This window comes from Paroedura picta, chromosome 12 (genome assembly GCF_049243985.1).
Source record: "Paroedura picta isolate Pp20150507F chromosome 12, Ppicta_v3.0, whole genome shotgun sequence".
Taxonomy (NCBI): domain Eukaryota; kingdom Metazoa; phylum Chordata; class Lepidosauria; order Squamata; family Gekkonidae; genus Paroedura; species Paroedura picta.
Window position 1 is genome coordinate 37,733,518 of NC_135380.1, and position 14,087 is coordinate 37,747,604.

The following is a 14,087-nucleotide window of genomic DNA, read 5'->3' on the forward strand; positions in this document are numbered from 1 at the left end:
CCTGAAAGCTTTGCCCATGAGGTTGGGAGTTCGATCCCAGCAGCCGGCTCAAGGTTGACTCAGCCTTCCATCCTTCTGAGGTCAGGAAAATGAGCACCCAGCTTGCTGGGGGGTAAACGGTAATGACTGGGGAAGGCACTGGCAAACCACCCCGTATTGAGTCTGCCATGAAAACGCTAGAGGGCGTCACCCCAAGGGTCAGACATGACTCGGTGCTTGCACAGGGGATACCTTTACCTTTACCTTTACCTCCCATCACCCAGATTTTCCTCTCTGTACAATTATGAGGGTCATAACCAAGTCATTGCATTTACACCTAGAAACACGTTTGCACATGCTGATGGAAATCACTGCTGTCTAGCACTGAAGCGGAGATCAAAAATAAACAGCCAGGTGGCAAGGAAACGGAGGACTGAGGTAGGTATAAAACTGACCAGATGGCAAACCCAAAACACTTGCATTTTTGTGTGTGTCTGTGTGTGCACGCACACAAGCTGTTTTCCTCTCCGCTTCAGCCAAAGCACAGCAAGCGTCATGGTGTAAGTGCTGAGACACCCGCCCCCAGCAGACGAAACCGGAGCAGGAGAGAGAATGTGAAATTTCAAATTTGGTTTCAGCTAAAACACAAAAATAAAAGGTGTGATGTGTTAGGTGAGGAGAAAAAGAGAGATTATGCTCAGAGGAACTAAGTCTAGAGGCACAATAGGAGAAACGGAAATTGCTCCAAAGCCATAGGAGACGGTTCTGCTTCATGCTACGAAGCAGAAGCAGGTGCCCTTCGGCTCAGTGCACAGCACAGGTGGCAGAAACCTCACCGTGACACAACTCACACAGGCAACTCTTTTCTGCAACGACTAACAGAATCAGCTCTCCCATCTGCCAAGCCCAAATGCTACTGGAAGGAAGGAAGGAAGGAAGGAAGGAAGGAAGGAAGGAAGGAAGGAAGGAAGGAAGGAAGGAAGGAAGGAAGGGAGGGAGGGAGGGAGGGAGGGAGGGGGGAGGGAGGGAGGGAGGGAGGGAGGGAGGAAGCGAGGAAGCAAGGAAGCAAGGAAGGAATGCAGAGGTTGAGAGCTGTGACTCTAAGAAAATATAATTAGAGCAATCTCTAGTCCCCTTTCAAACTGCTGAAGGGTGAGTTGGAGGAAGGGGGGAAATCCTCTATGAAGGTGTTTCCTCTTCTTCTTTTGCAATTCACAGAGTCAAGTCCTTTGTCTTCCCCTGGCTAAAATGGAGGGGCTCTGTTTCTAATTTCTCCCCACCTTTCCCAGCAGCAACTCCTTTGCTTGCAGAAGTGGAGTTTAGGTTCTACCGTTCTGCCCCCCTCTCTTTGCACGGTGGAAGAGGAAAGGCCTGTCTGCCTATTCCTCCAGCTCCCTCCTACCACTAACACTTGCTACTCAGATGCTTTGTCCATTCTGCAATGCAGGTGCAATCCACCATTGTACCGGAGGGGAAAGGGCTTGTTCTGCTGAATGAGTGGATATAAATTTCCACTGGCACCACTGCATACAACACCGGGAGACAGAGAGAAAGACGGAGAGACATGGATGCCATTTCTCAGCTACATCTGCTGGTGAGGCCCCTCACCTTCAAAAAAATGGCATGATGCTGCTGTTTCCTCCTGGGGGCATGCAGAATTGAGGTGGAACAGTTTTGCTGCCCATCTCTGGGAAGCCCATCATCTGACAAGAAAAGGTGGCAAACAAAACCCAACACAGAGCGTTGAGACAGTGGATGGGAAAAAAAGAAACATGGTTTATAAAGATGGATGGATGGATGGATGGATGATAGATAGATTGATTTCTCTCTGAGTCCAGATAAAACATTAGAGATGAGCCAGGTTCTTAGAACTGTGAATAAATCAGTTATGTTTGTGAAGGTGGCCTCTTTGAGTTGGCATTCCAAGAAAGCCATACTGCTGGGTTCAAACCAGCAGCTGCAATAAGCTCCCGGACTTCCTTGTAAAACATCCTTCTTTTCCAATGAACGTCTTCTTTGAACTCCATATCCACAACCAGTGAAGCGTTTATGCGCGTTGTTCATTGAAAATGTTTCTTCCACACTGTTTGGAAGCTTCAAGGCAAAGCCGATCTGTTTTCCGTAGCTTATTAAGATTATTAGTGTCACTCGTGCAAATGTCATCTATCTATCTATCTATCTATCTATCTATCTATCTATCTATCTATCTATCTATCTATCTATCTATCTATCTATCTATCTATCTATCTATCTATCTATCTATCTATCTATCTATCTATCTATCCATCTATCCATCCATCCATCCATCCATCCATCCATCCATCCATCCATCCATCCATCCATCCATCCCCCTCCCCAAAGACTTCTAGATCTCCAACCCCTACCTAGAAGTTGACAAACTTAATAGTCACTATTCTCCTATTTCCCTGAATAGCTGCTATTCTAGTGTGGCTGCTAGATCAGTCCCTCGAATGGCTACTATTCTCCTAGTGTGACTGCTAGATTAGCCCCTTGTTTAACCACTATTCTTTTAGAGTGACTGTTAGATCGTTCCCCTGAATGGTTGAATTAAAAGTTTCTAAAGGAACAGGATGGGTTGCAAACAGCAACCTCATGAGTGTACACACACAGCTATACTTCAAGAAATTTTATGAGTGTCCAGGCCACATTTCTTGAAGCGCGACTGGGAGGAAATAGAACCATGCGATTCAGAAGCAATGATCTGCAAAGTGAAAGCCAATTCCAAAGCAGTATCCTGCCCACTAAAATATTAACATCTGAAGTAATCAGCTCTGCCTATATATGCAGCAACTGGACCAAGGACACGCACGGGCGTGTCTTTTCGCAGAACACTTTCACGCTCCTAGGCGCATCCCATTATGCTGCGCAAATGAGAATCCAAGGCGCCACAACCTAATTGGGACCCACACGCCCTATGCATTAACTTTTCTAGCACGATGAGCTGTTTGATCCCGCCATCGCAAAGGACGTACGTACCACACAACCCGTTGAGTCCACTTGACGGTCCGACACGCACTTGAAGTTGCGGGTGCAGCCGCCGTTGTTCCGCGAGCAGTCTCGGACTGGCCCGAAAGAGGAGAGCAGGTCGTTGATGGTTTCAAAGTAGGTGGACAGCATTGCTTCTTCCCTTGGGGAAGAAAGGCACTGTTAAAAACCAGCCCAGTGGTCAGAGGGTTCAAAGGTAAGAGATTCAAGACACTCATGCTGGAAGGGGTGCTTTGCCATACATTTCAGAGGACACGTGCCTAATTTGAGCACATGAAGGGGCATGGGGGCACCCTGCATGCCAGATAGAAGTATGTAATTCAAGCTGTCTCCACAGTACCTGGTATGAAGCTGTATATCGATAAATCTGAATTTGAAAGCTGTCTCTGTTTACACCAGGAGTAGTCAAACTGCGGCCCTCCAGATGTCCATGGACTACAATTCCCATGAGCCCCTGCCAGCATTCGCTGGCAGGGGCTCATGGGAATTGTAGTCCATGGACATCTGGAGGGCCACAGTTTGATTACCCTTGGTTTACACACTGGAGGTTTCTTGCCGGGCTGCAGGCTGGAGTTTTAGTCATGGCAGGTTGCCCCACCTCTTCCTGCACCCACACGGGAGAGCATTTGGCCCGGTGTGCCTCATCCGCTCCCAGTTTGTACTCCTGCATGGGAGCTGGAACAGTGAAGTTCCAAGTGCATAAACAGTGAGACTTCGCAGGCTTCGAAGTGCAGGGATTTTTTGGGTGGCTGGGGAAAATAGCATTGTGTCATGTGAGGCCCCCCACAGTGACGTAGTACAGCACATGCACCTTTACCATAGGGTGGACCTTGGGCTGTATATTGCCAGAACACCAGAACAATTCCCACAATGCCTCCAGCCAAACGCACACTCCAGAGTTGAGCCGTGCATTGTTTGCTGCATTTCACCCCGAGGGGAAGTTGCTTCTGTGCCCTGAATTGATGAGAGGGAGGTGACAGCTGCCCGCTGACATTGGCTTGTTCATTTGCCTTAAACAAAATATTGCCAGCTCTGCTGCTCAGACTCAGGTACGCAGCTATCTAGAGAGATATGTACGTCACTCCTTGGCGAAAGTGAACAGGGGCTCGTATGTCATGTGCACATGCCAGGGGAGGGGAGCACCGTGTCTCTGGCAGAGTGAGGAACACTTAAGTAGCGATGGCATGATTTACTGCCCTGTGCAGTCTTTATTTTCTTCTTGCAGGGCAGAGCCCACTGCTGTTGCTCACTGGCCAGATAAACAGCAGCCTTGCTTATTTAATTATCGGAACAGTCTTAAATTGGCCACACTTATTCTTGTTCTACGGATAGCGGGGAAGAGAGGACAATTTGCACCAGGCCAGGCAGGATGTTCACAGCTCAGTGGGGATGTATTTGAACCAAGGTGTAAGAGTAACCACCAGGAGTTCAGTTCTCCAAAATCCAGTCCTGGATTTCCATTGGTGTAAGCAGCGTTTCCAAAAACTGGGGAATCAAGATTGAGCCTACTATGAATCAGTTTAGCTCTGCTGATTGCAGGGAACATGACAAGAGGGTATGCTTCACCCGCCCCTGGTGGAGACAAGCGGGTCAAAAATGGTGCTGACTAGGTCCAGCTGCCATGTCAATTTGTATTCTGGTGACCCCAAGCCTTTAAGGAACCTTCCAAGAATCATGTATAGATTCCCTCCTCTATCCTTTTTCCCAACTTGCACAACAATTCTTTGTGGCTTTTTGGGTAAACCACAGTGATGCCATAACATCCAAGCCAGCAACCTGTGGTATGTGCTGGTCTAGTAAACCAAGGGCCCAAGCAACAGCTGATTCCCAGGGGACTTCCTCACCCCTTAAATGTACCATCATGCCAGTTGAATGTAGGCATTATATTCCGGCCTCTTCACATGATGTCGCCCACATCCAGCATCTGGCCAGCTGATAGCTCACTACATCCTCCATTTTAAAGTGCTTCTCTGGGAATCACATAAAGTAGATTCACCACCCTAACAAGTGCTAGCGCTCGGAGAGCAACCAGCAGGCAACCAGCAGAAGGAAAGCCTGGAGGCTCAAACACGCCAAAGTTGTCTGTATCATCCCACCCTTGCACCCACCTCCCTCTCCCAGGGACATAAATTTCTTTTTAAAAATGGTGACATGCCTGGAGCAACGAATAGGTGGACATGCATGTAGGTAATGCCAAAAATAAAATACCTTGAATGGAGACAGATGTGGCAGGGGGGAGAGAAGGTGGTGGGGTGCCCCGAGTGGTAAATAAAGACAAATAAAGTTTGAATTAAAAAAAAATAGTGGGCATTGCAGGACTTTTAAACTGCTTCAAAATATAAAGGGGGTTGGTTGCTTGGATTGATTGATTGATAGGTTGAAGTGTGATGTGTATAAGGCACGTTGCTCTCTTCCGCCTTTTCCAGCAGCAGGTGAGGAGGGTAAAACGCGTTAAAAGGTGGCAGATAAAGGTGAGACAAAAAAAAAAAGGTGAAGAGGGCCTGGGAGGCGCAATATAATTTTGTGCTGTCATTCCGCAGGCATGACGCTCTTTTAGCTAATGTGCGGAAATGCCCCCAGTTTGAAGGACTAGAGGAAGAATCCAGTAGGGATGAATTAGCCGCATTCAAGTGCAGGGAAAGGGGCTATCATGCAATAAGCCTTCAGGTTCTTTCAAAGCATGTTTACAAAAAACCAGGCCATGGTTTGCAGTTATGTGTGAACCAAGCCACTGTATGAATGCTGGGTCGGCTCCAAGTTCAGAAGGAGAGCTTTCTCATCACTCACTCTCAATTGGCAAGATAAAATTCACTTTGAAAAATAAGGCTCTTCCTGGATCTTGAATAAAAATTAGTCTCTGCAAGCAATTGTCCATTTATTTACTTCCTTTATACCCCATCCCATTTATCCCCAGCAGGGACTGAAAGCAGCCTACACCATTCTTCTCACCTCCATGTCATCCTCACAACAACCTTTGAGAGGGAGGTGAGGCTGAAGGCGTGTGATTGGCTCAAGGTCACCCAGCAAGCTTCCATGATAGTACAGGGATTCAAACTTTGGTCTTCATCATCCAACATTCTAATTACTACACCACACTGATTTGGTCCTCAGCCTAGATCTAGTGTAGGCTTTCTCAACCAGGGTTTCATGAAACCCTGGGGTTTCTAGACAGCCCTGGAAGGGTTTCCTGAAAGGGTGGGAGTTAATTATTAAACTAATTAATTAAATTTGTTAAACATTTACTGGGTGGTATGACTATATATAGTCATGTCGACCTGCCCCCCTCTCAAAATGGCCAATGATGGGCCTAGAAGAGGTGGGGAGGGGAGAGGTCCCAGGTGGGCATGTACATAGCTGTGCTTCCCAACCATATTCTGCACAATGCAGGCAGTTTGGGGGTTTCACAAAGTCTGAAGGATGTTTCACGGGGTTCTCAATAGTAAATAAGGAGAGAAAGGCTGCTCTAATGACTGAACCAAGCCCCACCTCTCAATGGCAGGGTCCATATTTTGGAAAACAATTCACTTCATCTTCCCTTTCCTCAAAAGAGAAAGAACAGCACAGAAGCTATGCTTAAACAGAAGCTAAGGCTATGCCTTGATGTCCCGGACCAATGAGATAATGGGCAAGAGGAACATTTCATGTCTCAAGATAAACCGTGGTTTGATTAAATATGCCACGAGCATTGGTCCGTGCACCAGTCCTATGTAGCAAATCCTGGTTCATCAGATTTTGGCCTCCTTTCCGCTCCTGACAGAAAAAAAGTGCCTTTCCTAGATCACTGTCTCTGTAGCTATGCTACTACAACTGTGGTTTACAGCTTCAACTCTCAGAACAGAACACAAATAGCATAAACTGGGATTTCTCGTCCCAAACCAGCTACAGCCCTCGGCTGATAAGCCAATTTCAATGATAACCAACAGACCTTGGTTTATCGAGCTGCTTGCATTTAGAGATCTCAGCTAAAGCTGCATCCACACATCATTGGTCATTGTGCCATGTTTGTGCTACTGCAATAATTTGCAACTGGATTTTCCGTGTGTGGATGAGACAATCCAGTTGTGGAGGGCTATTACAGCATGATATCCAATGATGTATGGGCACAGTCTAATCGGGGCTTGATCAAACAGTTTATAAAGAGTTTATTGTGATGCATAAACGTACTCGAAAGCTCGAGGACATGAGAAAATGGCTTCCACTGATAAATAAAAAGCAAAGTCCTTGTAGCCATGGAGGAGCCATTCTTTGTAAATGCACATCATGTTATTTCCTGGTATGCTGAGAAATGGCTCAGGGAATTATCTCCCCTTCTCCCAATGAAGAAAAGATTTTAGGCTGGGTACGTTGCCATTTTTTAAGACATCGTTCATCTTACCTGCTAACTTCCCTGTTGGCAGACGGTCTTTGGAAGATATACCAAGAATATTGGCTTGCATCTTGGTAAACCATTATCATAGCACTGTTTCATTACTCAGGAAACAATGTAGCTGTGTCTATGTGGGGTATTGGGGACTCCTAAGCAGCGTAACCCCTGTCTAAGGGCATTCAGAAGAGCGGACTTAGAAGGCTGCAGTCCTGCTTAGGATAGAACAGGGGTGGTCAAACTGCAGCCCTCCAGATGTCCATGGACTACAATTTCCATGAGCCCTTGCCAGGCTCATGGGAATCGTAGTCCATGGACATCTGGAGGGCCGCAGTTTGACTACCCCTGGGATAGAACCATTAATTACTCCTCTCTTTTGAGCCCCAGCCTCATCACTAACTTGGGAGGAGGGATAGATCCTTCAAGCCTGCAACATGGAAGGCACATCTGAAGGGCCACAGTTTGGCCACTCCTGCCCTGTGAGGGCAAGTGTGTCCAACATAAAGAAGACAGTAGAATCCAGTACCTGGGGGAGTTCTTAGCCTGAGGAAGAGTGCTTGCACTTGAAAGCTCATGCCTGCCTTCAATAAATCTTTATTGATCTTAAAAGTGCTACTGGACTCTGATATTATTGGGAGGAGGTGCCTCTTGTGGCACAGGGTGGTAAAGCAGCCAACATGCTGTTTGAAGCTCTGACCATGAGGCTGGGAGTTTGATCCTAGCAACCAACTCAAGGTTGACTCAGGCTTCCATCCTTCCGAGGTCAGTAAAATTAGTACCCAGCTTGCTGGGGGGGGGGGGGTAAAACGGTAATGACTGGGGAAGGAAATGGCAACACCCTGTACTGAGTCTGCCAAGAAACGCTAGAGGGCGTCATCCCAACATGACTTAGTGACTTGCACAGGGGATACCTTTACCTTTAGACTTAAAGGTGCCACTGGACTCTGATTTTATTGGGAGGGACTGCTGCAAGTCACTAAGCCGCAAATTATCACTTCTACCACTGCCAAAGCCAAGGACTGGCAAGTATCAACGAGGCGCTAAAGGTATGAAATATTAACTGGGTGCTCAACAGAGACGAACAAGTTGGCAGTCTAGCTCTGCCAAAGAGGAAGAGGCTTCTTACACAGAGAGCTCGGACACATTAGAAGATTTATTATTTAAACATAAGGGCCTGTCAAGAGCCGATGACAGCGAACCAGGGAGGGCTGCCTGTCATGCCTGGAGGACTTTCAGAACAAAGCTTGTTTTGGAGAAGGCGACAGGCAAGTTTGCTGAGCCCCAAGGAACCAGGGAGGTGTGAAAGGACACACTCCAGGCCTTTCTCAATTGATGCCTTTGAATGTTTGCACATTCTTTGCCCCAGGGATCTTCTGTGGAGCAGTTTGTTTCCCATGAATCTACAAATATCATATTTGTATAGAATTATAGGGCTGGCTCAGAGGCTGTGTGCCAGCACGTACCCCTAAGCATACCAAAAGCAGCTAGTTGTTTTGATGCCTGCAAGAACATATTGTGATATAATCTGCATTCGAGGGATGGAAATCCTCAGGTCTGCCTACCCAACCTTCTCTTGTGTCCCCTCAGGCATGCTCCTCAGTCGCGACACTCACAGGTTTCCCACCATTAACATACCAGATCATGCCAAAATCACGCCAAACCTCAATGCAAAGAAGACACTCACATTTGAGCTGCAGCAAGTCATTTTTTTTAAAGCACAAAGCAAACACTTTTTATTTTTAGCAAAGAAATGCAGTCCTTCGGAAGTCTGTGCAAACTGGGGCCCATTCCACACAAGGACCAATGTTGCCAATTGCTTCCTGATAGCAGAAACGCTATTTTTAATAGTGCAATTCTGAGTTACGCATACCTGCCTTTGTAGTGGAATCCAGTAGCGTTTCAATCGTTTCCCACAGGTTTCCAGTCTCGCCAAAAATCGCTAGAAAGGAAGCGATTTTTTCTGTGCTTTGTCCCGCCCCTGGCCATCAATCAAATGAACAGCCAATGGGTGGCCGTTATCATGCTCCCGAAAAGCCCCTTTCCCTTTAAGTACAGGTTTAAAAAAAAAAAGAAAAACACATGTTGCAACGAATATGCCTTGATTCCTTCAAACGTAGAGACCCATCTAGCTGGCAGCTGGTGTGTGAGCTGGTGATTCATCGTTACCACGCTCCCCCGAGTGAAAAGAAAAATCCCCCTGCCCCGTGCACGGGCGCGATTTTCGGCCGAAAATAAAGGGAACTTGCAAATGGGGCTGTGTTGTGCTTGGTGACTTAGGGAAGCTTTAAAGCACTTCTGTGGAGGGACTGTAGCCGGAGAAGCCTCGCTGGGTGAATGAAGGCTCGCCAGTTCGTTGCTTTCTGCTCGCTCCAAGGAAAAAAAATGGTGATCGCTTGGCCGGAAGTTCGGAGGAGAGAGCCAGGGGGAGGGACTTGGCTGGAACCGCAACAATGGGAACGCACAGGTATTTTTCGCTACTGTTGCAGATTGTTTGCAAGAGTGTAACGCTTTTTGGAGGGTGAATCCACTTTTCTGGATTTCCCTTTAAGTGCTACAACGAATCGCTTTTTGCGGGACTGTTTCAGGAGTGTGGCAGATTGTGTGCGACGTCGTGCATAACTGCAAATTAGTAGCGTTTACAATTTGGAAGCCTTTTGCAACATTGAAGTTGTGCGGAATGGCCCTGGTACTTGAGGTTTCAGGAAGTGCCCTGGGGCCCAAATCAAAGATAGAAGACTGCAAAGTTCCAAGCCTGAATCCATTCCCTTCTCCATGAAGAGCCGCCTTGGCAAGAAGCAGGACAGTATTTTCTCAAGCTGGGGACTGTGGGATTCTGGAGACACAGAGTAATGAATCCTCATGCCTGTCTACAACCCTCCTGGAATGGGAGCAGGGACTCTCAAATTCAGAGGAAGGGGATAGAATTAGCATCCAACTCTTTTCCATTTAGCCTGGATCCAACCCAATGCCTGCAGACACTATGTTCCAGAATATTTTTGTTTCCAGATTATCTCAGGAATGCTTCTAAACCAGACTTTTTTCAAACTTTTGACCACGAGGGAGTCCCTGCCACGCCCCCTGGAAGTGACATCACCTCATGTGTTAACATACAAGGTCAAGGAGGACTGAGGGGAAAGAGACAGAAGGAGGTTTGAGTAGGCTGCAGGTTGCAGAAACCAGTGTGGGAGGGGAAGCAATGGAAGCAGCCCATTCCCTAGCTTGCGGCTGAATTCATTAAGGCAGGAGGAGAAAGACTACAGAACCCCTCAAGAGCTCCTGAGGACCCCTGGGGGTCCTTGACCTCCTGGTTGGGAATCCCTGTTCTAGACCAGGGTTAGTCAAACTGCGGCGCTCCAGATGTCCATGGACTACAATTCCCATGAGCCCCTGCCAGCATTCGCTGGCAGGGGCTCATGAGAATTGTAGTCCATGGACATCTGGAGGGCCGCAGTTTGACTACCCCTGCTCTAGACTTTTGCTTAGGGTGTACTTAAGAAGTCTGAAAATGTCAGTAATGAAGCAACTGCTGATCAACCCCCCCCCCTAACTTGCAGCCAATTTATAGTGACCTTGTAGTGCTCTCAAGGTAAGAGGCAGAGGTAGTCTACCATTGCCTGTCTCTGTGTAGCAACCCCGGGTTTCTTGCATTGTCTCCCATCCAAGTACTAACCAAGGCAAACTGTATTTTGCCTCCAAGATCTTATGAGATCAGGCTAGCTTGCGTTATCCAGGTCTGGGCGTCAAATCCTTATTGCAACCCAGATAAATGTGTGATAGTGTCTACATCTTTCTGGAGATCTCTTGCACAAAACCACCGTTCTCCTCAGCTCCGGTGCTCTTTAAAGCCACTGCATTCCAAGTTGTGTCACCCTTTCAAGGTGATATATCAGAAACGAGACTTCACATGCAGCACGGCCCACTGCAACATCTCAAACCATTATGCTGTCTGGATACAGAACTGCATTTGCAGAAAAATTCCAATTGTTGGTTAGTGCTGTTGCCGGTGCAAAAAAAGATATCACCTGCCTGCTACAATTTCACCCTTTTGCTAACACAACACTGTTGCAGCTGCTTCCCTACAGCTGATCTCATTTTATCCTGTCAAGCCTACATTACTTGCTTGGATTTATGCTGAGAATAAACATGGAGAACAGATGCTGATAAGTTCTGCAGCTAATGCATGCCCTTTAAGGTCAGTTTCACTCAAAGGAGAGACTTTAATGTTTGTGTCAGAGATAGAAAGATTTGATCACAAGGAAAGAAAAATAAAATACTGTTCCCTTGCAAAATATCTACTTTCAGATCCTCAAGTGTTCTATATAGCTATATTTGGTTTCGGGGAGGTCTCTAAAGCTGTGTTTCACAAAACATTGGCCAGGGAGCTTTATCCTTCACTAATGAGTCTGTACCCAGAAGGTCACTGGCATCTTCCAGCATTGTGATTAATTGTGGAGTAGTGGTTAAGAACAGAAACCTATAGTCTGGTTCCCCACTTTTCCACGTGCTGCCTGCTGGGTGATCTTGTGCCAGTCTCAGTTCTCTCAGAGCTCTCTCAGCCTTACGTACCTCACAGGGTGTCTGTTGTAGGGAGAGGATGGGTAGGCAATTGTAAACTGTGTTGAAACTCCTTCAGGTAGTAAAAAGTGAGGTCCAAAAATAGGCCATCTTCTATTTCAAGAACTGAGACCAGTCAGTGGGAACCCAACAAGTCTGCATGTCTTTGGAGTTCGGTCTCTAATGGATTTAAGAAGATTGTTCCTCTTCTTGGAAGAATGAATCTTCTGATTAGGCTCTTATTCCAAAGCTCTACAACACTAAAACAGAGGAAAAGGAAATGAGAAGGAGGGGACATGGTAGGTGGGGTAACTCCACCAAAGCTAAGGAAGTAAAGCTTCAAAAGGCTTCTAATTGCACCGCTATCTTCTTATACCAGCAGATGGAAGGGCAGAAGGAGGAGGAGGAGGAGGAGGAGGAGAAGTTGGTTTGTATTTGCAATTTTTTTCTCTACCAGGAGGAGTCTCAAAGACTGTTTACGCGCTGGGAACTTCACTGTTCCAGCCCCCATGCAGGAACACAAATCAGGGATGGATGAGGTGCACTGGGCCAAATGCTCCCCCGTGTGGGTGCAGGAAGAGGTGGGGTAACCTGCCACAACTAAAACTCCAACCTGCAGCCCAGCATGAAACCTCCAGTGTGCAATCAGTCAAAGTGACTTAAAATTGCCTTCCCTTTCCTTTCCCCACAACAGAAACCATGTGAGTTAGGTGAGGCTGAGAGAGCCCTGATATTACTGTTCGGTCAGAACAGCTTTATCAGTGCTGTGGCAAGCCAGCTGGCTAGATGTGGAGGAGGAGTAGAGAATCAAACCTGGCTCACCAGATTAGAAGTCGGCGGTCATAACCACTACACCAAGCTGGGACTCAGAGCAAAATCTCAGGTTCTGCAGGACACAACATAAATGTATTAGCCAGGGGGGAATAGTGCAAGGGCCCAAAGAACTTTGGGCATATTCACTGAACAATGTCCCCACTACACTTCTGAAATGGACCAGAGATTGCAAAGGAGTTACAGCTCAGTGTTTTGTGTGTTGAAGTCCCAGATGCATGGCTTTTCCACTTAGTTGCCCAGTTGCATGACTAAAGAACAAGGCCATAAACAGAAGCACAAATTATTAAGCCAGATGGATCAAACAGATCAATAGTCTGATTCAACAGTATAAGGGAGCTTCAGATCATAACCAGCTTCAGATCTTAACAGCAGAACCCTTCCTCTGTGGCTGCATTCCCCGGGGGGAGGCATTTCGGCATGGAGCTGGTCTGTTGCCAAAATCTGTCCCCCACACTATGGGGACACTATGGTGACTGCCATTTCAAAAGATCCCCCTTATTGACCAAGTAAGAAAATGGCCAGCAACTGCTGAACTGGAGACACCAACTCTTAACAATGTTATTCAATAATTATGAAGCACACCAAAAGTGTTCTCGTGTATTCTGTCAGTGACAGAACCAGGTTTCTTTTTAGTATAACTTCATGTCCTAGTTACACTACATGTTGATTTGATGCAAGACATATTTCAGAATGCGTTTACGATGCATGATGGAGGTGAACGTTCAAAGAGAGAAAGAGTCACGTTCTAAAAGTAACTTTCCAACAGATTGCCCAGCAATTTGACACAATCAGAACATTGTGCCTGAAGCCCAACATGACATGTGTGGAGAAGGAGGACTGGTAGGCATCGCACAGGAAGTGGGGCCATGTGTGGGCCAATAGGTAAGACATGAGCAGCCGAAGTCCTGAGCGAGCCATTAATAAAGAAAAACCTTCATTCTCCAAGAACCACGATCGCCAGGATGAGGCAAGTACAAACAAGAATTTGCTGATACTTGCTGGTCTCCTTGACAACTATGAATTTTGTGGAAGTTTTGAAACAAAGCACGTGACTTCTGCTATACATTATAAACTCTATCAGTAAAAAAAAAAAAGAGCTCTGTAAATTATATGTCTCGCATCCCGGTTTTCGGCAGTTCGTACGGCCTGCAATTACTCTTGGATTCAACGTGTTCCATTTCACAGTGGGCGACACCTTTAAGAAAGATCACACTTTCAACGAAAGCCTGCGGTGAGGTGATAAACCCCCAAACTGGTGCTTAGGAGTTTGCTAAAGACAATAAACCGCTGGGAGCCGAGGCGGAGGATTAAGGGTTAGGCGGGGAAGTCACAGAGGTTAAAAGGAAATGCA

The 14,087-nt window shown here is 46.8% G+C and overlaps 1 protein-coding gene across 7 annotated transcripts in view; it reads right to left on the reverse strand.

Moving 5' to 3' along the window:
* The window catches only part of ASTN2 (astrotactin 2), a 754,634-nt gene that overhangs the window by 277,355 nt on the left and 463,192 nt on the right, over positions 1 to 14,087 (reverse strand). For all 7 annotated transcript variants that reach the window (XM_077305065.1, XM_077305063.1, XM_077305067.1 and 4 more), the window contains one exon: positions 2,977 to 3,127. In XM_077305065.1, coding sequence (XP_077161180.1) covers positions 2,977 to 3,127 — 151 coding nt within the window. The remainder of the gene's footprint in view (positions 1 to 2,976; positions 3,128 to 14,087) is intronic.